The sequence below is a fragment of the Trichosurus vulpecula genome, chromosome 1 (genome assembly GCF_011100635.1).
Source record: "Trichosurus vulpecula isolate mTriVul1 chromosome 1, mTriVul1.pri, whole genome shotgun sequence".
NCBI classification, from domain to species: Eukaryota; Metazoa; Chordata; class Mammalia; order Diprotodontia; family Phalangeridae; genus Trichosurus; species Trichosurus vulpecula.
Window position 1 is genome coordinate 236,885,300 of NC_050573.1, and position 27,532 is coordinate 236,912,831.

The 27,532-nt window shown below is 39.3% G+C and overlaps 1 protein-coding gene and 1 long non-coding RNA gene across 4 annotated transcripts in view; one reads left to right on the top strand and one right to left on the bottom strand.

Annotated features, from left to right (window-relative positions):
* Positions 1–474: 474 nt before the first annotated feature.
* On the bottom strand, positions 475–2,587 carry LOC118842251. Its single transcript, XR_005009880.1, has 3 exons — positions 2,527–2,587; positions 1,924–2,040; positions 475–624 (listed from the first exon to the last, which is right to left on the bottom strand). It is a non-coding gene; the product is annotated as an uncharacterized LOC118842251 (long non-coding RNA).
* The window catches only part of LPIN2 (lipin 2), a 106,337-nt gene continuing 81,083 nt past the window's right edge, over positions 2,279–27,532 (top strand). Inside the window, exon 1 of one of the 3 annotated variants that reach the window (XM_036749833.1) lies at positions 2,279–2,562. Coding sequence is in view for 1 of the 3 variants with exons in the window: in XM_036749826.1 (XP_036605721.1) it covers positions 26,962–27,069 (108 nt within the window). In the remaining 2 variants the exon portion in view is untranslated. Of the gene's footprint in view, positions 2,563–6,437; positions 6,529–26,728; positions 27,070–27,532 lie in introns of those variants that run through there. The other 2 variants (XM_036749841.1, XM_036749826.1) reach the window with 2 other exon arrangements.

Genomic DNA, 27,532 nt, shown 5'->3' on the forward strand with positions numbered 1-27,532 from the left:
TTTCACAATCATATTTGTGTTACAGAGGAATTTAGTAGCACTCTTTACCTTTTTTTTAAAGTTTATATAGCATTGAAATTAATTGTTCTTTTTTTAAATGTTTCGTAGAATTTGCTTGTAAATCCATTTGGTAATGGGAATTTTTTTCTCTTAAGGAGAAGGTAGAGAATTTGGAATTGAAAATAAAATTTTAAATTTCATTTTTAGAAAAAGGAGAAAAAAAAGTCTTCCATAGAAAGTATAACCTGAGTTGAGCCTTGGAGGACACTAAGAATTCTGAAGTAGATATGAAGAGATAGTGTGTTGGAGGCCTGAGGCACAATCTGGGCTAAGGGGTGGAGGTAGGACATAAAAGGCCAAGCTTGAGGAAATGATCACTAGGGCAGTTTTGTTGAAACATAGCTCGTGAAGTGGGGTAACATGCAGTGGGGCATCATGATACAGTCGAAAGAAGAACAGACCTTGAGTCAAAAGACGAGTTCAAATTCCATTCTTGTTCTTATTACATGTGTGACATTGGCCAGGTCATTGATCCTTTCTGGGCTTCAGACTCTTCATCTGTAAAATGAGGTTGGTCTAGACATCTTCTAAAGTCTCTCTCTTCCTATTCTCAGTCTATTAGTCCTTAAAAAAAAAACACAAAATAATGAATCTAAAAGTAATCTGGAGACAGATAGTAAAAGGTTTTAAGTGCCAAGTTGATGAATTTGTAGCTTATCTCAGACACAATATTCACTGAAGACTCTTGAGCAGCAAAGTGACATGATCAAACCTGTTCTTCAGTAAGACTAGTTTGGCAGCTATGTAGGGAATATAGATTATAATCATAGACTATACAGATGAATACTGTAGGATATTTGTATAATCTATAGTTTGGGGTAATTTATTAAAGATTTTTCATTTATAACCTTAAAAATCATAGAGCCTGTTGTAAAAAGAAACACCACTGCTGGATCAATAATTTATAGGATCTATACATCAATTCATTCATTCAGCAGAAGCACATACTTCTGTGTCAGGCACAGTCCTAAATACTGGGAATACTAAGGAAAAGACAGAAACAGTCTCTGTCCCCAAGGAGCTTACATTCTACTGAAGGGAAATTGTATACAGTGACAAGTAAGTAAATACAAAGCAATATGGATGGGAGAGCTCCAACAACTAGCAAAAGGGGGAGAGGAAAAGGCTCAGATGGTGGCATCTGAGGCGAGCTTTGATGGTAGGTATGGATTTTTTTTTTTTGAGGCAGAGGTAAAGAGGGAAGCCTTTCCAAGCTTGTAGAAAGCACATGACAAGTTTCAAAAGGGGAAATTGGAAGTGGCCCAGTTTCAATACTTCAATGATCCTCGATTTTGTCTGAGTACTCCCTCAATCTTGATACATTACGACTTTACCATTACCTAGCTGATGTCTTTGAGAGTTGTTGCAGTTGAAAAAAAATTCATTAGTCAGCCTGGTGATAAGCCTCTACGACTCATACATTTAATTATCCATTCAAAAAGAAACACACACTCTGGGCTTTCATAGTAATGGGGGGAAAGTGACCCAGAAAGAGGCACTGCCATTCCAGTCATAAGGACTGCATTCAAATTATTTGCCATTTAGTAGCTGTGGTATGATCATAGGCAACAAAATTTCCTTCACTTTTCTCATCTGTTAAGTGGGTGCGATAATACTTGTATCACCAAACCTTCAGGGTTGTAAGGCAAATGTCCTATAAATGTGAGATATAGAACATAGGTAAAACGGGTGGCTTGAGGGAAGTCAAAACTTTGGACTTAGAATTTTTCCATTTTACGTATTACTCTCAGTAGAGTTGCTATGGGTACCAAGGCACTAAGCGCTTAAACACACACACACACACACACACACACACACACACACACACACACACACACACAATTTTTTTTTAAACTAACGTACAGGCTGCCAATCTACCCAAGAAGGAGCAGATACCAGCGCCGCTGCTGCTGACCACCAGGAGTCTGCTGAGCCTGGAGGCCACGCACCAAATGGCTTGGCCGCACCAGAGATAAGCAGCTGCAAGAAAAGAAAACACAAACACAAAAACAAAAACAAAAACGTGCTCCTGAAGCCGCCCCACCCGGTCGCACGCAGTCTAGACCGTAGGCTGCTTCTACTGATTAGCCCCGGGGTGCTGGAGGCACGTCACAGGAGAGGCAAAGCAACAGCTACCGCCTGAGCTCCGGGTGGCAGAAGGGGGAGGGAAGCTGGGGAGGAGGAAGAGGAGGAGGAGGCAAAGGGATCACGTGCCTGCGGCGGCCGGGCTGAGCTGGAGGAGCAGGAGGAGCTGGAGGAGGAGGAGGAGGAGGTCGAGAAGGAGGGGACAGCGGGAACCTCTGGGCTCCCTGATTGCTAGCGAGCCCTAGCCCAGGGCTGCGCTCCATTCATGAAAGCCGCCCGGGTTAGCAGCAGCCTCGGCGGCTCCAGAGGCAGCAGCAGAAGCTCAGCCGGCGGCCCCTCCTCCTCCCGAGCTGGTCGCACCCCTCCACCTCCTCTGTTCACCTTCATCTCTCGGCCGAAGCTAGAAGGTAGACCGAGGTAAGCAAGTGAGCGCGCGCCAGTGCTGGTGGTTTGGAATTTTTGTGCGCGTCCCCCCACCCCCCAGGTTTTGCTCGTAAGTTTCGCTCTTCCCTCCCCCCCCATCCCTCCTCCCAGCTCGCTGCCCCCGCCCCCTTCTCTGTTCCCCCTAGGTCTGTCTCCCTCCGACAGGCTTGCTGCGGTTGCTCACTTTTCGGGTTTGGTGCATCTCTCGCCTCTCCTTTCTCCAAGGTGGGAGGCCTACCTCTTCTCCAAGGATAGAGAGGAGAGAGCCCGGGTCCGACCTCTGGCTCTCCCCTGCCCTGCGGAAGGCCGCCTGGCCCGGGGGCCCCCGTGGTGACTCCGGGGGCGGGAGAAGGAAGGGAAGCCACTGTTTAAAAGGCTGGGCTTGTGTGTGTACGTGTAATGTATGTATATGTGTGTGTGTATACACGCGCGTGAGAGAGCAAGAGGACGAGGGGGCTTTCGTGACCACCGGTCATCTGTATCTCGGGCTCAGGGCTCAGTCGCCGAGGTGGGGGGAGCGCCCTGCCGGTTGCTTGGGCTCCCGAAGAAATCCGGGGCTCTGGCGGAGAGCTCCTTCCCGAGGAGCCTGCCACCTCACCAGCAGAAGCCGCCGGTTTGCCCCGGCCCCGGCCTCGGCCCGGGAGGAGCGCGGAGGCAGCAGCCACAGCAGCAGCAGCAGAGGCGGTGGCGGTGGGTGGGTTACTCTGACTGGCGCGCCGGTGTTGATGGGAAAGGGTTTTTCAAAATTGTCCTGGGGGTGGGGGAGTGAAGATTTTCCGTTTCAAACCCGCCTCTTTGGGATTTCCGGGGACCAGAGCCTCGAATGGTGGCTGACTCTTTGCCAAGCAGGTCACGAAAGAGGAAAGAGCTGCTGGCAGACTCTGGAAGCGCTCTCCCGCCTCCCCTCCTTTTATTCTTTGCCCAGCGAGGGTACTGGCATGTGATGGCAATTGAAGCGCTAGTACAAGAAGTTGTGTCTTCCTGAGGCCACTTGCCTCTCAGTGCTGCGGGGATCAGCTCAGAATAGTTTCTGCTCTTACTGCCGCCACTCTCCCTATTTTAACCTTGGGGAGGTGGGGGGAAGGTGGAGGAGGTGGCAGTTCGAGGATTAAAAGTAACCAGTTAACCAACAGGTCTCACGTACAAACAACTCCTTCCCATTCCCAGAGCCTCTGCCTCCTGTGGAAAAACTCAAGTTATTTTAGATATCTGGTTTCATAAGGGAAGGAAAGGAACAAAGTGGAGAGGCATGTCACCCCTAAACATTCTCCAAACTGCCTCAAATTTTTCATTTTGTTACACTCTTAATGCCACCAATTGAAGATGTATTCATTTATTTTATAAACCTCTCCTGCCTCTTGCCGGAAAGGAGCTATTGAGCACTGTTGGCCTCTGAGTGGGTTCATCCTCCTTGTGGATTATAAACTTTCCTGCTTAAAGGTCTGTGATTTCATTCATGTGTATACTTTGTCCCTCCACAAATCCCAACCTTTCCAGCCTTCGTAGATGGCTGAATGATTTATTGTGAATTAAAAAAAAAAAACAATCGAGTGCCCAGCCCTCGTAGTTGTGAACCCTTAGCTAGACAGGTCCAAGGACAACAGAGACCATGGGGAAAAAACATAGTCAAAGTTTTTCCAGCTTGGTAGGACCTTTTGCAACCCAGGGTCAAGTAGGATCCAGGAAGAGTCATCTGAAGTAAGATTTCAAAGAAATTTAGGTCCATGTTATTGCAAACAAATTAAGATGTAGCCTATACAACGGGGAGAGTCATCTGGGGCTAGGTATGAACATATCTCCACTTCAAATATTGCTTCTATATTCCATTTCTCTCTGAGTCTGCAGCACCTTTTCCCACCCCCACCCCCATCTTAACCTAATATCCACAGCCTGATGTTAACTGAGGACAGAACTGAAAGTCACTAGAGTAAGCACAATAACCAAAGATTGTGTATAAAGTAAAATCAGTTTTGCTTCAGGGAGGGTCCCTGGATTAGACTATCACCTGTATGTGGAGATGCAAAGGGTATTGAGAAAGATCTCCTTCCCACAAACATCTCTTCTTCCCCCAATTCCTTACATCATCGACTAGACTTTCATTTGGGTAACAGATAACTTTGAATCTTAAAATGCAAATGATCCCTTAGTCTCTCATTCATTGAATAGAGTATCTGGACACCTGAGTTTTGGTTCTGAACTAATTGTGTGACCTTCCTCAAATTTGTTTTTTTTTTTAACCATCATTTTCTTCCTGTATTAAATTAGACCATTGAGCTAGAAGACTCTCTAAGGGTTTGTCCAGCACTACACTTTGATGATCAGTGTTTAGACAATATGAGGGTCCTGGAGATGAAAGGGTGCCGAAAAATAACATTTTGAAATTTTACCAGGAGCCAGCTCTGTACCAGGACTCACTTCTATAATACATGGCCCTCTACTCCCAGAATTTAGGCCACTATAATTAGTACTATAGCTCAGTGACATTATTCACAAGATCATGGGATCATGGATTTAGAGCTGAAAAGAACCTTAGAGGCCATCTAGTACAATCCATTCTTTTTAAAGATGAGAAAACTGAGGCCCATAGAGGTTTAATCACTTACTCAAGATCACACACACAGCTGTTAAGTGGCAGAGCCAGGCACTTCAAAACCACCACATCTCAATTCCAAATACAGTATCTTTTCTATCACAGAAGGCTGCATTTAATACAATTTAACAAATTAAGTACCTATCATATGCAAGACACTAGGTGCTGGGCATACAGAATACTCTTCCCTTCTCTTGTCAAACCAGATCCCTGCTGGGAAGTAGTCAATTCATTGGGGTTATTGGAAAAGTAGCATTATGACTATTTATAAAAAGTTAATTCTAAATCTACTCAAATCCAAATTTTAAAATAGGCTTTTTTTCCACATCATTTAGGGCTACATATTGTTTATAATTTCTCTGGCATCTATATGACACTGATTTTTTCCCGTAATTGATAAGAAAGCAAGTTATAGTCCAAGAATTGATGCTTTTAATCTGTGACATTAGAGCAAGGAAGAGTTCTTAACCAGAAACAGAATTGTGAATGTGGATAACTCAGATTTTCTGTCAGGTCATTCAACAAATATCTGTGGGTTTATTATGTTCTGGGCATTTTATGGGAGATAACAAAGAAGGTCAAGGAATTTAGGTAGCTTCATTATTTTGTTTGAAATGTGATTTTCCAAAGTATATTCAAATGAAGTGGAAAAAGCTTATTCTAAAGATAAGTTGATTGAATTATGAAATACCTAGCATTACTGGTCCCTTCTTCTGGCACTGATGATTAATGGACTTTAGGGTGGAAAACTGAAAGAATCTTCAGACATAGTTACCAGAAAGAGTAAAGAATGGTAAAGTTTAAATGGTAGATTTTGTTTTAATATTAAAACCGCACAAACTTAATTTAAATCTTAGAGTGTTGAAAATGGAAGCTTTTGGAAATGGTCCGTTTTAAGTTAGGCCACTGTTAAAAGGAAAATGGAAGATCAACCTGGCTCCTTACAGACTTCTGAAGTTTCTCCAAAAGTCCAGGAGGTAAGATAACTTAAGAGTTACTCAAGGAACGCAAATTGTTCTGTAGCTTTTCCTGGTTGAATGCACTCCAGTTTCCCGAAGTTATGAACTTTGGAATACTCGGGGCAGCATTAAACCGCAATAATTTGGGTTCCTCTAATTAAAAAGGTAAAATTGAAATTGCAGCAAAATTCACTGGGAATTACTCTATAAATCTTGTAAAACAATGATCTTTAACTTCATTAAAATTTTTCTCTAGTGTTTTAGGTTACTTCAACTTTTACCTTTTCTGATATATTTCTTTATATGAATATTTCCCCAAGGAGCAGCATAATAACTGACCTGGAAGAGATTTCTAGAATCCATACAATTCTGCTGCTTCCAGGGAAACTTTGCCTGAACTATTCAAAATAGGTGGGTGTATGTTCAAGATTCCTCAACTTTGGTTGACAAATTATCTCAGTGCTTAAAAATCCGGGAGCATTAGGAAGGTTTTGTTGTTGTTTTGTTAATCAACAAGCATTTAGTAAGTTCCTGCTAGATGTTTAGGATAATACAAAGATATTAATAACACAATCAGTCCCATACCCCCAAATTGGTGCTTACATTCTCTAGTTAAGGTTGACCTAAATTCCTCCCAATGCATTTACAGTTTTTTATGTGTTTGGTACTTGGTTGAAAAAGAGTGCTTCCTTTTGCCTTTCTCTATGTGTGCGTACACACTCATGTTTGTGTAGTTGCCCTGGTTATAGCTATTTAGTGGCTTTGCATCCTTATTTTGGTTATACAATATGCATATCCTTCACTTAGTAAGTTCTTTTACTGCATAGCTAAGCCTTAAAGTCTGCCTGTTTATGAAGTAATCAACTCATTAATGAGTAAACATAGTTTCTCATGGGCAGAAAACTGTATGATTATGACTATTTTTGATCAAAACTTTGAGAAGAAGATTGCCCATATTTGGTGGTTTTGATGCAGTGTTGGCGTTGTGGCTTTTTCTTTGCACTTTTACCAGAAGGAGAAGGCTTCAGGATCAACAGTTGCTTGTATTTCACTCATTTATTCTGCTACTGACTAGCTGTGACATCTTGGCAATCCATTTAATCTCTTGGAATTTGAGTTTTTTCACCTGTAAAATGAGGGGATTTGAACTGGATGATCTTCCAAGGTCCTTTTCAACTATAAAATTCTGTGATTTTTATTTCATTTTCCCTAATCTATGAAGGGAGAGGAAAAGGACTAAAAGATAGTTAAGAAGTAATATTGCTCAAATTCAAGATATGCTACCTTTTCAGTCTTATTTTTAATAGATTTTTTTATTGATAGCTTTTGGTTTTACATTGCCTAGATTTTCTCCTGAATCTCCCTCTCTTTCCCCTTTGAAAGAGCAATCTCTTATAACAAACAATTTAAAACAGAAAAAGAGAAAGAAGAAAAAATAGCAAAACCAATCAAATATATATTTGAAAAAAACAGCACTGATATTATATATAATGTAGCACATCTGTGGTGCTTCGTCTCTGCAAAGAATGAGGGAAGAGGAAAGATGTTTTCTTATGGCTCTAATTTGGGGCCAAGCTTGTCCTTTATAGTTTTACAGTATCTATTTTTATTATTTTCTGATGATTATTCTTTACATTTACATTGTTGTAGTCATCATGTATATTGTTCTCCTAACTCTGTTTACTTCACTTCTCATTAGTTCAGATCTTTTCATGCTTCTCTGTCTTCGTGTTTATCTTACAGCACAGTAATATCCTATTATATTCATGTACCCTGTCCTGTCTCATTTCCCTATTCTTCCCCTTCATACACACTTTTCCATTCTCATGGGCCTGCTAGCTGTTTCCAGTGTGCAGCATTGCAGAGTTAGTCTCCAGTGTCCATAACGTACTTCTGTATTACATGGACATGGACGTCTTAGATACGATAGCTTTCTTCAAAGTATACCTTGATACAACTTCATACGTGAAACTTTTTCCGATTTCCCACCCTGAAATTGTTAGTGCCCCCTACTTTTGACATTACTTTGTATTATGTATGTACAGATTGCATTTGCCCTTCTATTCAGGGTTGGGTCAAGTTGGGGTTTTTATTTTGTTTTGTTCTTTTGTCTTTTCATCCCTGGTACCTAACACAGTATCTTGCATTGCATGCTAAATAAATGTTTGTTGAATTGAAATTGAAATCCTTAATGGGATTTCACATATGAGGAAAGTGAAATATGCATTTTTTCCTAAGTGGATTCACTGTCCACACTTTTGAAGCTTAAAAAAAAAAAGAACAGAGGTGTTGCCTTTGTTTTATATTCAAACTGTTGTTGTGAAAAGGGAAAAAGCCAGAAAGCTACTGAATAGAATTAACTGTGCAGCTGCCTGACAGACTGGTTACATCATCAATGTCTTTTCTGCCTTTTATTTTTAGATTCAGTACAGTGAGAATAAGGGCAGAGGAACTGACACTGTGCATGGTTATTGGGTATACCTTTGAAAATACTTCAGCATATATAGGTCTTGTATAATTTTGAAAACTACAGCATCTGTGATACATTGGAAAAAAGAGTAGCTCAAAAGAGGGAGAAAAATGCCACTTCTAAAGGTTTTGATTTATAGTACTTGATTTTGTGAAGTCTAGAAATATTATCTCGTTTTTATAACTGTAGCATCTTATAGTTTCCAGATTTTTTTTTCTATTCATTTCATTTTCAACATCTGTAAAATTTGACTGCAATATCCTTTCTACTTTAAAGGAAAGTAATTACCTTCTTAAAAAATCATGCTCTGTGTGTGTATATTCAGGTAGTTTGTGCATTTGTTTCTTAGCATATCCTATACTTGACAGCCAGATCACCAGTGTTTAAAAAATCATTTATTGTTATAATATTATGAAGTTATTGAGAATTGTAATGTGCTATCATAGTATGTAAGTAAAGTATACTTAGCGCCTTTGGATTGTTGCATAAGCTTTCAAAAAATTTTTATAATGTCACTTCCCTAATAAAAATTTGAAGTTCATAATTATTCCCTGTCAAGTCTAAATTCCTTTTCCTAATAGCCAAAACTCAACTGCTCCTACTGCCTGTACCTATCTAACCATACCTGCAGTTACTGTGCTCCAACTAGACCAATTTCTTTGCTTTCTCCATTTTTATTTGCTTTCTCAAATTTCTTCCTCTTCTTTTTTACCCTTTTCATTTCTCCCAAAGGGTTCCTCCTCTTCCCATCTCCAAATAATCAACATTAGTTATCTCCTTTGGAACTAACTTTCTTTGACTAACTTTATTTTCACTATTTTTATTCCTTTATCCTATAGACTTTTAGCAGTTGTATATTCAGTTTGTCATATAATTTTGCTGTTGGTTTGATGCTTTATAGTTGTTTTGAAGTAATGAATGAGTGACTTACACTTGAAAAATATTTATTGTATGAATGAGTATTTTGTCTTCCCAAATAAGTAAATTCTGAGTCAGGAACCATCTTTTACTATTTCTTTTATTTATTTCACTGTCTAGTTCCCCCAACTCTTCAGTGCCTACTACACACATACCCTCCAGGTACTTGATAAATGTTGACTTTTGCAAAGAGGAATAGATAATTATAACACAGTAGGAGTGGGTTAAGTGGACCAACAGAAAAGCCAGACAGTACTAATCAGATGTAAACTTTGAAGGTTCTTTTGTACTTTGGAAAACACCCAGTAGAAGTGAGTTTTGAGGATGTACCCACCGAGCCTGCCGCCTCTCCAGATTTTTCTAGGTTGATTAGTAGTTTGGCAATGGGAGATGATAAAGGGTGTGCAGAGGGAAAACAGGGAAAGTTCTTGATCTAAATGTTGTATTGAGAAAGAGATAGAGGTAAAGTATTCTTTGTAGGGCATCATAGACACTTTGTGACCTAGAAAAATGGACAAAAACGTGAAACTAGGGGAAAAATATTTTTTCTAGGACCACATATGTTGTGTGGAAAAAAAGAGAAAAGTAAAGGAAGTTTTGAGGAAGGAAAAGGTAATAATTAACTCTAAAATAACTGTAGAGACTTTATTTTGAGAGAAGACAGGCATTCGGCTCCAAATAATTGGACTCCATGAACTATGTAGGCTTTTTACCATTTTTTTTCTTTGATGAGATACAATAATTAGGCTTCCTGAAGGCCTCTCTTTTCTTTCACTCTGAATTGATACAACTTTAGTTATATTATTTTTGTATGTTCTTTTTTCGAAGTATCTTTTAGTTCAAGCATACAGATAACTCTCAGATGTATATATTCAACCCTATTTTCTTTCCTAAACTCTATTCCTTCAATACCAACTACCTATTAGATATGTCAAACTGGATTTCTCATAGGTATCTCAAATCTAACATGCTGAAGCTAGAGCTCATTATCTTCACACCAAACTTTTGATCTTTAAATTTCTGTTTTTTTGTTGAAGGCTCCATTGGCCTTTCAGTCTTGTAGGTCTTCATCCTCAGAGTTATTCTTGACTCTTCCCCCTTCCTCAATCCCCATATCCAGTTAGTTGCCAAGTCTTGTTGAATCTCCAGTTCATCTTCTTTCCATTCAGATGGCTACCACCCTAGTTCAGGTCGTGACTTCTTGCCTGGACCATTGCAACAGTCACCCAATTGGATTCCCAGTTTCTGCTCTTGCCTCACAGCATCCTCCACACAAAATAATCTTCCTGAAGCACAAGTTTGGCCGTATGACTTTCCTACCTTCAAACGACTCTCTATTGCCTCTTAAGATAAAATACAAATTCTTCATCCTGCTGTTTAAAGACCTTCACATTCGGTCTCCAGCCTATCTTTCTAGGGTGTTGAATATTATTCCCTCTCGTGAATTCTGTGTTCTAGCCAAACTGACCTAATTCCACAAACTTGGCATTGTATCTTCTGCCTTCATGTGCTTCCTATCCGCCTTGCCTGGAATGTCCTCACTTTAGTGGCTGAGTGGAGGATGGATTGGAGTGGGGAGAGAGTTGAGGCAGGCAGACACACCAGCAAGCTGTTGCAGTTATCAAGGAGTGGAGACTACACTAGAGTGGTAGCAGTGTCAGAGGAGAGGAGAGATATCACAAAGGTGAAGTTAACAGGCATTGGTAACAGCTTGGATGTGGTTGGGGGGAAGGGGAGGTATGAGATAGTGAAGAATCCAGGATGGCTCCTAGGTTGCCATCCTGAGAGACTGGGGGGATGACGTTGCCCTCTATGGTAATAGGGAAGGTGGAAGTAGTGAGAGGTTTAGGCAGGGAAATAATGAGTTCTGATTTGGACAGTTTAAGATGTGTATTGCACATCTGATTCAAGATGTCTAAAAGGTAGTTGGAGATGCAAGATTAGCAATCGGGAGAGAGACTGGGTCAGGAAAGGTAAAAATGTCAGTTCTCTAGTGTGTATTAGGAAGTAAATATTATGCAACTATTGAAGGGAGAGAGTGGTAGTTACTGCCACTACTATCTGTCTACCTTCCTTGTGCTGAGCTTACTTCATTGTTCAACTAAATGCCCTCACAGAGGGAGAGGAAGGTTCTTCTGGCCCCTCTAAATGTTGTATGGGAATTCAATGGAGTGTTATTAAGTTGTTTTTTACTCATATCTGACTCTTTGTGACCCCATTTGGGATTTTCTTGGCAAAGATACTGGAGTGGTTTGCTTTTCCTTCTCCAGATTAGACTGGGTACCTGTAACTTTGTTTGTTCTGGAGAAGTGATAGATTTATCTTTTCTCCATTCACATATTCACTCCTCCTTAGGGGCAGCTATGCCTATTTACAAGAGGAGTGATTGGAGTTAAGGAATATGGGCAGCTGACATGAAACTGCCCTTTGTGGGAATTTGAACCCTTGACCTTGGCCTCATTACTGAAGGGCCCTATTTAATTGAGATAACCAGCCAGTGACAGCAACTCCAATAAAAAGTGAGTCAGTTGAGAATTTACACTCCACTTGCTTCAGCATGCTTCATTATTGAGTTGGGGTACTTGGATGTGGGTGCCATCTTCCTGAGGACAGAAATATGCTGACCTTGGTGTGTAAGGTGAGCTGTTCTTATCAGGTTGAATGTATACAAGAAAACTGAGAGGCTTCCTCCTAATGTCTTTATGGAAATTTTGTTTAACACTCTTTAAAATAGGTTATCTGTTGTCCTGTTTCTATTGCCATGAGTTGTTTTAAATTAGACTGTATCTGCTCATTCCTTCCTGCCTTCAGACTTCCAGATGAAAGATTTTGTGAGGGTTGTCAGACAAGGCTGCAGAGGTCAGGATTCCATCAGTCTTTGGGGAAAGTTTTGATAACCCGAAGGAGTGCTAACTGGTTATGGGCACACTCATCTGCATTTGAATGATGCCCTATGTTTGCACACTATTGCTTTGGTTCTTGTTCCTCTTTCTTGTTTTTTAGTTACATTTAGTGGAGGGCAAAAAGTAATGCTTATGACCAGTGAAATGAATGTGTAGATCACTGTTGTACAGAAGTTTAAAATTATCTGCCACAGAATAAAAAAGTTCCCAGGAGAATTGAGAAAACTGTTTAACTGACAAGGTCTTGTAAAGAGACCCTTGCTGTATATAAGTCATGTATCCTGAGATATGACAGACTAGGTATAAGTATGTCTTCTCTCCTGCTTTATCCCATAGTTACTTGGAATTTTTGATGATTGAAAAAAATCACTAAGAAGATGATAAATGCAATTCTTCATTATTAAATAGGCTGCTGACCCAGAAAACTTCCTTATTTTTAAGTCTTTCATTTTTTTCCTATGTTCATGAATAGAAAAAAATGGGAATATTGCACTGGCATAATATTCCCTTTAGAAGGGAATAGAGAAATATGAAAATGAACAAAATGTGTATACTATATAAGGTGTGACTATAAAGTAATGCATCTTAAAAAAAAAACCAACCAACACATCCAAATAAGTCTTGTATTCTTCAAATTGGTCACCTTAAGAGGCTCTGCTCTTAGTTGTTCCAATGATGCTGATGTTACTCAAAACACATTCAGAATTTCTCTTTGCTAATTGCCTTTAGAGCCTGTGGGATATAATTTTCAGCATGATCAGTGGCTGCAAATTGTCCTCTGGGGTTTGATTTTTGGAAATTACCAAAAAGTATTTGTAAGGTGAGCTATTCTTATGAGATTGAATGTATACAAGAAAACTAAGAGGCTTCCCGATAAGGTCTTTATGGAAATCAGAGAAGTCAATTCTGGTTAATAAGGTCAGTGATCATATTGGGCAATACCATTTAGTTGTGATTATAAAATAATGAGACTGATTTTTCTTGCATTAGTAATAAACTTGCTATAAAGGTACTTCTAAAAGAGGCATTTCCCTTCCCCCCCTTCAAAAAAAATTAAGCAACAATAACACTATTGTGTTGAGTGTAATGAGGTAGCTAGTGGCTCAGTCGATAGATAGAAAGCTGAACCTAGAGTCAGGAAGACCTGAGTTCAAATTTGGCCTCAGACACCTAGTAGCCGTGTGGCTTTGGGCAAGTAACGTGACCTCACTGTGCTTCAGTTTCCTCAGCTGTAAAGTAGGGATCATAACAATAGCACCTACCTCACAAGGTATTGTGAGGATTGAATGAGATAATGATTGTAAAGTGCTTAGCACAGTGCCTGGCACATAGTAGGTGCTATAAAAATGCTTATTTCCTCCCTCCCCTATTAGAATAAGTAGGGATAAGGATTCTATAGCTATAGTCACAAGGGAAAAATTTTCCTCTTTTTAGATTGTGACATATATACATATCTATATGTACACATACATATAGGTGTATGTGTATGCATGTATCATGAAATATGAAATAGTTGGATTTTAGAGCTGGAAAGGACCTGAAAAATGATTTTATCCAATACTTTCATTGTATAGATTAGAAGACCATAGCTGTGAATCAAACATTTTGCTCCAAGTCACATAAATCAGTTGTTGGCTGAGACAGAGCTCTTGGTACTGTGTTCTTCCCACTATACTACACTGTCAGAAAGTCATTTTTGGCAAAGGATGTGTAATTTCTAATTTCTTCAATTTTGTGTTTTACCATAATTATATCAGGGCCCAAGGAAACTGACTGAATCCCATATTTAAATTGGAAGTTGTCAAATAAAGCTTCTGGTGAATATTTAATATTTTGGCTTTGCTAAAAGAAATCTGTAGGTTGTAACTATCGATTAAATTTAAAATTAGTTTGACATTTCATAGGAGGGTGATTTTCCATTCAAATTAAATATAAAGGCATTAAACCTGGGGAAGACAGACGAAGGAGTTGCAACAGTACCACAATGGGAGAACCTTTTGTCTCTCACTAATATCGTTATCTCCTAGTAGAAGATGGAACAATTCTTCAAATATCTCAAAAGTTGCTTTCTTTCTTCAGAGACTAAATACATCCTAGCAAGCTGAAATTCAGTCATTGGAAACATTTAACCATGAAGAGTAACATAAATAACTTTTCTTTACCCTCACATCTGCTGTGGGTGATTTTTGCTTTTATCTTTTTCCCAGGAAGTGAGGTTACAGACAGCTAGTTGGCGCAGTGGATAGAGTGCTAGAATTCGAGGTAGCAAGAGTTTGAGTTTAAATCCTACCTCAGGTACTTACTTTGTGACCCTGGGTACTCTGCTTCAGTTTCCTCATCTGTAAGATAGGGATGATAATAGCACCTACTTCCCAGGATGGTCATGAGGGTAAAATGATACAATGTTAATGCTTTGCAAACCTATGCCCTATAAATGCTAACTGTTATTAATGGTGTCGTTGCTGTTATTGTTGTAATTATGTACTCTTATTATCAAAATGTGCATTTATTAAAACTTGTCAAATGTAGATCTCTGGCCCATTATAGGATGATAGATTTAAAGCTGGAAGGGACCATAGAGACAGTCTAGTCCAACCACCTTCACGTGTTTCAGGTGAAGAACTGAGGCCCAGAAATGTGAAGGGACTTGTCTAACATTACATAGATAGCAAGTGGCAGAGCTAGAACCCCAGATCTGCTGTTCTTTTTACTAAACTACACTGCTTTTTGTACTTTGTTTCTTCCGCATATTTTTTTTTCTTCTTAAAATCTCCAGAAGGAATCTAGCTAGCACATTTAAGGACTCAGGGATAGGTGACTAGCTTATTAAAACATGAAATTTCCTAAATAGAATAACTAAAGAAATTCTTTAGTTGCATTTTAATTAGGAAGGGATGGATGGATGGATGGTCATAGATCGTTGCCTATTAACTCCCATGGATGGAAAATTTCAATTTTTCTGAGCTTTCAGAGTGCAAGTTGCTAAAATGCTTGTTCACCAATTTTGTATAGAGATTATTCATGAGAGGCCCTCCAGCATTGCTTAATGGATGGAGTGTTAGATTTGGATTCAGGAAGAGTGGGTTCAAGACCTGCCTCTAACACACTGGCTGTGTTATCATAAAGTCACTTAACTATCTCTCTCTCTCTCTCACACACACACACACACACACACATGTACTAGCCTCAAGCAGTTCTCAAAGATGAAGAAGTTGCATTAATGAAGGAGTCAGTTAATAAGCATGTATTAAGCACCTGCTATATGCCAGGCACAGTGCTATGTGCTGGGGACACAAAAAGAAGGAAAAGATAGTCCTTGCCCTCAACAAGCTCACAATCAAATGGAATTCCCGTGTTGAGAAATATCACAGGTCCTAACATTGGTGTACAGATTATTCGTGTAATAAATATTACATGCTTTGTTACTTCAAGAGACCTGTAAATACATAAAAATTACTCCACACCTCAGTAAATGGTTTCATGAGTTGCTTGGCTGAATACATATTCACCTGTGGGCTGAACTCTAAGGTTCTTGTGTTTACTTAGTCTTGACTGGCCAGTCAAGTACTGAATTTGTACTCAAAACATCAGCTTTGCCAAGGTACCATTAGAAGCAGCTAGGTAGCACAGTTTATAGAGTGCTGGACCTGAAGTCAGAAAGACCCGAGTTCAAATGTGCCCTCAGACATTTAATAGCTGGGTGACCCTGGGCAAATCACTTATCCTTTATCTGCCTCAATTTCCTCAGCTGTAAAATGGAGATCTTAATAGCATCTACCTCCTGGAATTGTGATAGTGAAATGAGGTAATATTTGTAAAGCACTTAACATAATGTCTGACACATAGAAGGCACTTAATAAATGTTTTCTTCCTTCCTTCCTTAGATCTTACAGTGCTTGGGTTCTGCTGGCTCAGGGTGAACCTAATATCACATAAAGAGGCCTTAGAGAATATTTTTAGTCCTGAATACAGGAATGTCAGATATTTAACATTTCAAAAGAGATAATGTGATTTTTAGGAGATTGTGGGTAAATTCTTGACTCTGGAAATTAGTGAAATGAGGGTTTCAAGTGTCAGAATGCTTTTTTTAATACACTGTTTCACTGAAGGTTTTGTGGTCAGGTCTGGGAATCATCTGCTTAACATAGTTTCCAAGAAGAAATACATTCTGAGTTTTATAACTGATTTACGAATAAGCTTCAGTATGTTGGGAACTCCCAGTATTCTTGAAACCATACCTTTGTACTTGGTTCCCAGTGTGAAGTAATTATCAGAAGAGCAGATAACTAAAACAAAAAGTTTGTGCTCCAGTCTTGTATCACCAACTACTATTGGACATTTAGAATTAGTCTGGTAGGCATCTCAAGTTCAGCATACCTGAAACAGGACTCCTTACCTTTTCGTCAACCCCTCTGCCTCTGAATTTCCTCATTCTTGACAAGGGCACCACCACCTTTTCAAGTCACTTGTGTTCACAGGCTTGGTTTCTTCCTCCACTAATCACTTTCATTCATTTCATTTATCAAATTCTCCATAACATCTTTTGCTCTTCTCCCTCATCATCATCATTGTTTGGGCCCTCATGACCTCTAGCCTGAACTATTGTAGGAGCTTCCTAATTGGTCTTCCTGCTTCAGCTCTCTCCTCACTCTAATCCATTCTCCACACAGCTGGCAAAGTGATTTTCCAAAAGCTCAGGTCTGACCCTATCACCCCCTCCCCCCATTCAGGAACTCCAGTAGTTCTCTATTACCTCTGGGATCAAATATAAACTCAGACATTTAAACACTTTGAAATCTGGCCTCTTCCTAGCTTTCCAGTCTTCTTATACACTACTCTCCACCAGGCACACTATCCTTATATCCGGTGCTCCATCTTGGTGTCCTTGCACTGGCTGTTTTCCCTGCGGGAATGTTCTCCTCAGGGAGATGCCCCTAAGATTCCTTAGCTTTCTTCAAGTCTCAGCTCAAAGGTCTTTGGTGCCAAGCTGATAGTGCCTTCCCCTCTAAGGTTACTTTGTATCAACTCTATATATATTTTGTATACAGTCATCCCTTCCACACTGTGACTTTCCCCATCACAGTTTCAATATATAGCTGGTTGGCATAAGAAATTAAATGAGAATTTTGGGGGAGTTTTGTAGAAGCTGCAGATGACACAGAAAAAGTTTAGTAACTCAGAAACGCATAATATCTATATCTATATATGTATCTGTACATCTGTGTGTATATATACAGATATGTGCATATATGTATGTATATAGTATTGTATAATGTCGACATATTTTATCTTTTGATACCATAATAATTTAGACTTTTCAGGTATGAAGGGAGGGCCAAAAATTTTTACACAGATTTTTCCAGATCAGTGAGGGGGGGGGTGTGGGGGAGGGTCCTGCACCTCTAACCCCCATGATGTGGAAGGGATGTATATCCATTTATGTATATGATCGATCATCCCCTCCATTAGAACATTAGCTTCTTAAAGGCAAGGACTGTTTTTACTTTGTACACAATGCCTAGCATATAGAAATAGAGGTAGGGAGGGGACCTTTGATTTCACTGATATAGGGATTTCCCTGGATATATGTAACAATTTGGCTAGCAGCTTCTGTAGGTGTGTAAGACCCAACAAGACCAGCAACAGGAGCTGCCAGCACAGGTTCTTCGATCTGCTTTTCTAAGGAAAGCAAATGTAAGGGGTTTACAGTCTCACTTTAATCAAACATATATATATATATATATATATATCATTCACTTAGTTCAGGGGTAAAAGCCAGCATCCTGAACTTCAGAGCTGTGTGGGGTGGCAAGACCACCCGGGTACCCCAACAATTCACAGAGGCTTCTCAGGTAGGGACAGAAAAGGAATTAATTTTTATTTTACAAATCTCTCGAGATTTGGGCATCACCTTCACTAGGGTGGAGTAGTGGAAGGAGGCATATCAGAAAGGCAAAGTACCAACATATATCCTATCGCAAAACAACTCCCACCCACCACTATCCCTCCTCTCCATTGGCTGGGAGGCGGGCTTACAATCTAGGTGTGAAAAGCTAGACAAAGAACCAGGAAATCAAGTATAGCCAATTCGAAACATATCTCCTTATTTAGTAACTAGCTGCTGATGTGGCAATAATATGGCTAAGGTAAAGAGGAGGAATGAGGAAAGAGGGAGGGGGCTTCCTGGAGTAGGGAAGGAGCAACCAGTAGGCACTTACTGCCCCAGTCCTCAAATTCCTGAGAGTTAGGTTTCCTACAAGGTTAAATCCCAAGTCCATTCCATCCTCTCATTGCCCCTGCTTGTTCCAGAAATAAAAAAAGTAATTTTTATATTTTCTCTCTGTGAAGTCTTCACAAGAATTATCTCCCACTCAGAGCAAATACAGACAAATTAAAAATATACAATATATAAACAGAGCAAATAAACACGAATCAACAGACAGACCTCTTATCTGTGACCAAAGTACAATAGTTACCAGAGAGCAACCAATGGGTCTGGGTTAGCAAAGCCAGGGGGCAGTCACAACAGCTTGCCCAGATTCTCAACACTTCTTCCATGAGTGAGTCCCAAAAGTCAAACACCAACCTTGGATCTTATATACCCATCTCAGGGCCCTGGGGCACTTGATTACCTCAGTGCTGAGAAGCACTCAAAGAACAGTGAAAAGTCCCATTTTGCTGGCCATTACATTTGAAAGGCAAGACTCATTAAAGGTACCTAATTACCTCAGCATTCCAAAGGAGACAACAAAAAGTCCTTCCCTGATTACCATTACTTTGTCTTAGTGCTGAGAAACACTCCAAGACAAAAAGATCCCATTTTACTTGCCCCATTCAAACAAAGGCCAAAATCATTAAAGGCAAGAAGAACAGCAAAAATCCCCACCCTCATTACCACTACAATATTGGCACGTCTCTGTGACTTAGTTATATAGGATGCCTAGAGCATTGAGAGGTTAAGGGGCATGCCCAGGGTCACACAGCTAATATTTGTCAGAGATGAAACCTGACCCCAGATCTTCCTGACTTTGAGGCTGTCTCACTATCCACTAGACTGCCCTCCCTCTAGGGTCCTAGCAATAGTAGTGTTTATTCAGTGCTTGTGGATTATTTGTATTTCAAATGGGCCAGAAAACAAGTTGGTTTCACTCTGAATAGGACAGAAACATGAATGCCTTACTATAGAGAAATGAAAAATAATTTTGAGTTGTCTTTCATTAGATAGTTATGAAGCAAGAGAAATTTAATTGTCCTTATGGCTTGTAACTGTCTTTTGGTTATTCTTTGCCCAGGTGATAAAACTTTTCATGATTGTATTGTTGCATTTTAAATACTTGGGGATATCTTGGGCAAGTTTTTCAGCCCTCATGTTGACTTTCCAAGTTACTGTAGAAAGCCTGAAACACTTGGACATTTTGTTCTCAAGAAGTACTCTAACCTTTTCCTTATCACAGACCCTCAAAGGGTTTTAAACAGAAGCAGTTACATGTACAATCTCTTCCTGCAGAGAAAGGATGAGCTCAAGTTCTACAGCAAATTGTCCATCAAGTTGTAGGATAGCTTGGCTTGGGATACTGGGCATGAATCTGATGGGTAATTCCTTTCATCTTCTAATTCAGGGCTTCTTAACTTTTTGTGTGTCATGAAGTCCTTTGACAGTCTGTAGAAATCTATGGACCCCTTCTCAGAATAATATTTGTAAATAATTAAAGGAAATGTTAAATTTCAGTTAGAGGTTAGTGAAACTAAAGATGTGTTTTTTTCCCTTCTGTGTTCATGAAACCCTTGAAATCAATCCCTAGATCCTTTGGGGGTTTGGGGGTCCCAGCTTAAGGACTTTTGCTATAATGGTTTGAGATAGAACAGTTTCGAGGAAAAAGGCAGGATGGAGGAAGTTAGATAACTTTTCAGCATGACTTTTTTTTTTGGTGGATGTTTTGGAAATTCCCAGGATAATTAGGTAAAAATTGGTTAGAACAGGTTTCCAAGATGGTAGTTTAAATTTTCTTCATCATCATTTCATTTCAAGTTGACAAACATTTCTGAAGTGTTAAGACACTGCATGAAGTGCTAGTGAATAAAAAAATGAAAACTATTCCTATCTTTAGGGTAGCTGGCACTCGGGTAGATAAAGACAAGCTAAATTGTGGTTAGTACTAACAGTGGGGGGGGGATGAGGAGAGTGGCATGTGCAGAGCAAGAAAGTGGTCTCTGATTGAGCCATGAAAGAAGCTAAGAATTCTGAGAGGCAAAAGTGAAGAGGTATTCTGGGCACAGGGGGCAGCCTGTACAAAGGTTCCCCTGTGGGTTTAGGGTGAAAGAAAAAAGGGATTTTGTTTTGGGCAACATATGAGATTGGGATGAGAGTTCCAGGTGGAGATGTCTAAAAAGCAGCTGGTGATTCAGGACTGGAAGATGAAAGAAGTTTAAGTCTGAATTTATAGATTTGGGAGTTGTCTACATAGAAATGGTAATAGGAGCCGATGAACTCACCAAAAGAAATGGTATAAAGAGAAAGAAAACCAGAAAAAAAGCCTTGAGGGAAGCTGTGGTTGGGGAGTATGAAATGGGTGATGATCCTGCAAAGAAGAATGTGAAGAAGCAATCAGACAAGTTAGAAGAGAACCAGGAGAAAACAGTGTCAGGGAAGCTAAGAGAGGAGAGTGTCAAATACTATCTTCTGGACAGAGTCAGAAGCTCCTGTCTGGTCAGCTATGATGAGGACTGAGAAAAAACTAATCTCACAGTTGAAATATCATTGATGAGCTTGGAGAGAGTAATTCACATGCAGAGGATTGAGAAGTAAGTAGGAGGTGAGTAAACTGAGGGAGTAAGGATACACTTTTCTATGAGTTTGAGTTTCTGTAAGTTTGGTGATAGAAGGTAGAAATATAGGAGCTTGAGTGGTTGTCAGGGTCAAACGAATCACTTAACATTGCTTCTCTACCTTCTCTGTGTGGCCATCTTCTTCCCATTGGAACTTTGGACTCTGACCCTGGGACCAACCTGGGTTCTTCTAGGCCAGCCCTCACCTTACCTTGGGTGACATTTAAAATGTTTGAGAGTCATAGTTTCTGGGTAATTAATTATTTTATTAATAATGCATCTTATTAATAAAAGGGTCAGTGACACTCTTGAGTGCCAAAGACCCCCTCATGGTGGTGGGCTCACAGTTTATATACCCTTGGAAGAGTGGGTGTTCCTGAGGGTGGCAATCAACTCTGATTGGTTAACAATTAATGAGAGAGAATGAATGTTACAATGAGAAGTGTACCTATTCCAATGAGGGTCTTCTTGTGACAGTGGTCACAATCTTGGTCAAAGAGACTTATCAATTTCCATACCACCTGTCTGCCAGAAGGGAGAATCCACATTTTTCCAGACCTAAATAAACACAATGAGCAGGAGCCCACCCATTTGCCTAAACTTAGAATTTCTTTACTGTCTTTGATTAGATTTTTAGCTTGGGTAAGTCTTTGCCCGTGATTTCCCACACTGGTTGATTTCTGGGTGAGGATGTAGAAAATGGGAAAAACCTTGGTCCTAAATCAATAATTAGTTATTAAATACAAGAGACAAATAATCATTTCTCTCACTTGCTGAGATCCAGGCCTTCACTTCTCTTCCTGGCCATCTCCATGCCACGCTGCTGGGTGGTTCTAGTGTTCCTCCCCCTTCCAGCACCCTTTAGGTTTTGCCTTTCCTCATTAGCATGTGAGGTTCTTAAAGGCAAGAACTATTTTGCTTTCTCATATTTGTATCCTCAGAACTTAGCATACTACCTGGCACATAGAGAGCCCTTAATAAATGGTCTGATCGTCTCTTTATCTGTCTGTTCACTGGATGGGCAGGATTGTATTCTCAACCTTATCTTGCGGACTGTGAGTTAAATACAATGAAAAATGGCTGGGGGGAGCAGCTAGGTGGCACAGTGAGTAGAGCACTGGCCCTGGAGTCAGGAGGACCTGAGTTCAAATGCGGCCTCAGACACTTGACACACTCACTAGCTATGTGACCTTGGGCAAGTCACTTAATCCCAATTGCCCTGCCTTCCCCCCTCCAAAAAAGCAAACAAACAAACAAAAAAATGGCTGGGAAAATTTGGATGGATTATAGAATATTCAAAATGGAAGGATCTTAGAGAATCGAGCTTACATTTTACATGTAAGGACACTGAGGCCCAGAGAGGTTAAATGACTTCCCCAAGTCACTTAGCTGATTACTGATATAGTGGGAACTAAAGCCTAGGTCTCTGTTATACTCTAATGAAAGTGGTTTCTGGAAAAATAACACAGCATGACCCACTGATAGTTCATCAGCTCCACCATCGTTTACATAGAAAGAACCAATATTATTACAAAAACACATCCAAAGACAACTAAGTTGTATAATAGGATTATCTTTGGATAAGAAATGTTCTGTGTAACCAGAGGTCAAACGAAATATCCTAGCTGCCAGTTGTTCTGACAGAAGACGGTGGGTGTTCCTGTATGCTGTGACATCTTAAACTAGGATAAAAGCAGGACAAACTGGTTAGGAGATCTTCCATCGGCAGGTGAAAGAACACACAAAAACAGTAGTATGAAGCATTTCCTCTTAGCTTTGGGGGAAATTTTTCATCTTTTCAGAAAAAAAAAATCAGATTGGTTATATAATTTTTGAGTCTTTTGGGATAACTTTCCATTTGCTCTCTCAATTTAATCAGTATAGGACTTCCTACCTAGTAAAGAATTCTCAGTACCAGTACAAATCAGCATTTTCTCTGGAACTTATATTCTTATTGCAATGCCTTGGCCATTGCGATGTGAAGTGATTTGTCCTGGGGCATACAGCCAGTATATTCCAGAAATGGGATTTGAACCCTAGCCCTTCTGAGGCCAGCTCTTTATGCACCATACCTTATTGCCTCATTCATTATGAAGGATAAATGATTTACCACCCTTTGCAAAGTTTTTGGAGATATAATTTGCTCCTTTGCAGCATGGCCAGAAGCCTACCTCATGGGCACTGTTGTAGCTGGCAGGAGAACCATCTGGGACAAAATTTTTAAAAAATAATAATAATAATAAAAGAAACTTAATTCTACTTGAACTGTGACCTTGTTATCAAGAATGTGACAGGTACCTTTTATCCCTCAAGAGTGGGATAGAAGAAATATGTGTAAGTCAGTTCCTTCATTGCTGGGTGAGTCTGGGTATCTCAAAACCACCAAGAATGTTTTGGTTATGGTTGGGGGTGGGGAAAGGAAAACCTCAGGGAGCAGTCTTGGAGTTTAGTACACCAGAATCCTTGGGAGAAAAAAACCTATGGCATCTTGGAAGTAGGGACTGGGGAGGAGCTTACTGAGGATTAGAATAGGGAAGTCTGTGGTGGGGTAAATTCCCATTTTTTCTTCTCTTCTTCCTCTTCCTCCTCAATTTTGACACCGTGGACAAAGCTCTGGTCACTCTATTCCATTCTTCTTATGACTTTGCTGTATTTCAGTTCAGGACTGTTAACATTAAGTGATTTTTTTTAAACTATCTAACTGAATTTTAAAAAAAATCATAGTGACCTAGTAATATCTCTTTCCAAACACTTATTCTTATATAATTCAATTTGAATTTTTTTGAAAGTCCAGTATCTGATGTTTTCCTTCAAAATAATAATGTTGGTGACAATCTTCAACTCCAGTTATCCCAAGTGGAACACCCCTTATATCAAATGAGGTAATAATTGCAGAGCACTTGGCACAGTGCCTGGAACACAGTAAGCGTTATATAAATGTTAGCTATTATTATTAGCTATTATCACATTTGGGAGGATTAGAACCAGAATGAGTAAGAAGATAGAAGTAGAAGGATGGGGTAAAAGGTTAACCACAAGTGACCTTTCATCCAGTGAAGTCTACCATTTCTCTTCTAACCTCTTTCTTTCTCGTTCCTAATCTATCCAGTTGTGGTGGGTATGTTCACGTACTTGAACGTAAGAGTATGAACTAGGAAGACCCCCTACCACTAGGTTTGTGATTTGGGCCCATCATTTAACCCATCTGGACTTCCATTTCCTTATCTGTAAATTAAGGAAGTTAGACTAGGTGGCCTTCAAAGTACCATCTAGAACTAAGCCTATGATACTGTTATGTCCCTTTCAAAACCTCTAAAGTTCCAAGAATTGTACAGTTTTCTTGCCTTTGTTTCACTTTCTCCCTTCTGTGTTTTCCTTCTTTCTCTCTTTTTTTTGTTGGGGGGGTCATGGGGAAAATTCTCTTTTTTCATTTTTCCTTTGAGTTTTCCTTTCTATTACTCCATTTGCATATAATCATAGATTTGGAGTTGTAAATGACCTTTGAAATGATCTAGTCCAACTCTCTCATCCAGTCTAACTCTCTCAGTTGACAAATGAAGAAACTGAGGTCCACAACTCACTGAAGATCATACAGGAATAAAGCAACAGAATCAGAATTTGAACATAAACATGCTGACTCCAAATTCACTATACTGTAGCTCTCCCTAATATATCTTTGGCAACATTTTCTCTTCCTCATTATCAGTTTCTCTTCTTCCTTTCCTTCTTTGTTTTTTTTTTTTTTCATTTCACTGAACTACTTACCACCTTATTCCTTGTGTCTTTTTTCCAACCCCTTTCCTTTCTTTGGTCTTTGTCCTCAGTGCCCCAGGTTAGGCTTTCTGTTGCTGCCATCTAATGGTAGAGATAAAAAACTGCAGCATGGCACAAATAAGGAATCTATACAGTTTAATAGTTATCATCCAATGATTTATTTCTAATGACCCTTTTTTCATTGTGTAAGAGATTTGTATGCTGTCTGTATTCCTTATGCTGTATAATTGCAAGTTTCTAGAGGGAACTTTTTGGTCCACTCTTAGACCCCTATACTGTAACTCTTCGAATATGCCATATAAAATGAGACCTCAATAGATATTTTCGATTGACTTTTTGATAATTTTCCTCTTACTGACTTTTTAATGATTGATTCTGTTGAAGTTAGAATTGTATGCTTTATCCAGTAACCCTCATCTCTTGGTGGCTTGTGATATGGGCTGAGGAAGGGAAGCTTTACTACTAATTTCCCTTACAAATATTTGGTAATCAACAACAACAGTAATAATTGCTATGTACCAGTCACTGTGCTAAGCATTTTACAGTCATTAAGTCACTTGAATCTCACAACAACCCTGGGAGGTAAGTTCTGTTATTATCCTCATTTTACAGATGAACAAACTGAGGAAAACAGGTTAAGTGATATGTCCAGAGTCACACTGCTAGGAATTAGTTTTGAACTTGGATCTTCTTCACTCCAGGTCCAGCACTCCAGCCACTGTGCTACCTGACTACCTTAATTTTTGTCTGTTTATGAAAAGTATATAAGGATATATGGATAGAATTCTTATGATGCATGGAATAATAACGAAAATCATCTCCTCCACAACAGAATGATGTTTTTTTGGAAAGAAGATGACTTCGTGATCTTGGCAGCTCCATAGCTACTTTCTTGTGACCTTAGTTTCCTTACCTGCAAAATGAGGATTAGATGACCTCAAGGGCCTTTTCCAGCTCTTATATTATCATTGACTCTGTACCAGGAGGAACTTTTCTATAAAATTAATTTTTTTCCTTGGTATAGAATCTGCATCTTGCCTCATTACTCTGATCTCAGTAAATACTGAATTGCCTGCACTGACTTCATTGGAGTTTCTGAGTTTAAAAAAAATGAAATGAAACAAAACAAATATCAAACCGTTTAAAAAATCTATTTAAAGAGTTTTAAAAAGAAAATTAAGAGATTTTTTTCCTTCTAAAAATTTAACCTATTTGCTACCTGAACAACCCCTTGGCAAGTAACTTAACCTCAGTTTCCTTATTTGAAAATGGAAAGTTTTGGACCTGATGCCCTCCAAATTCCCTTCCAGTTCTAAATCTGTGTTCCTGTGATTCACTTATCAGACTCTTAAACTCAAGCATCAAAGGTCTCACTCATAATTTAAATAAGATTTTGGACGCTAATGATGTGACACAAGTAAAAGGTTTTATTTGTTGTTCAAATAGATCTTTATTGGGCATATGAAAACATTGCCCAGCTCTTTGGAAACCTCAGACCTGCTCAGAAAGTGACTGCTAATCATTTTTTTCCTTAGATAATTCATTTGTTTGTTTATTTCTTCACTTGTGTACAGTCCTTCTTAAGAATACGTAAGTTTTAAGAATTATTAACTAAATCCCTGTTAGTTTAATGGAAGTGCCAGTGGCTGTCATGTGATTGGGCAGGACTGAGCACCTATCAGTATAAACATGTGGCAAAGTCTATCCCATGCCACTGCTTATCTTCTACCAAGGGAGAAGGGCTGAAGCAATTTAAGCAAATCTTATTGGTGAAGAAGTCTCATGTATTGACTTTTTTTTTGAGTCATTTCCTTTCAGTTTTAAGCATATCACTGTGTCTGCAGGGCAGCAACCCTCTTTCAATCTGGATAGCTGCAAGTTTGTGTATTTCTAATTTAGAGATGTGTTTTCATCAATGCAAAAGACATGGTTGAAGACTAGTTTAATTTTAAAATGTTCTCCATAGAAGATGGTGATGAGGAGAAGGAGAATGCTAATGATGAAGGCAAATTAAGTAAACCTGAAAATGTTTTTCTTGGAAAAACTCCTTCTGGTATCCTGGTGAGTTACCTTTGCAGGTATCCTTCCCCCACTTTGTCTAGTGATTCAAGCTGAATGGTACAGGGAGAAAAGTAATGTTTTTTCCCCCTTGGAAAGTTTTATATTGGCGGGGGGGTTTGGTTGGTTTTACTTGTACAAATGTAAATGAAAATGCAAAAGAAATTCCTTATGAATGTGTGATTTAGGTGGTACTTTGCCTATGTAATCTTAAAAACCTTCCCCTCTTTTTCTTAGTTAATACCTTGATCTCTAACCCTTTGACTTATATGTTAGAGCAATATTTGGCCATTGGGCTTTCCGTCTCTTGCCCTACAGTATGACCTTTCCATCATATATGTGTGTGTATACATATATATATATATATATATATATATATATATATATATATATATATATATATATATATTGTTACTTCTTTGTGTTACCAATTCTTAATTCCTTATGTATTTTGCATTTTCCCCTG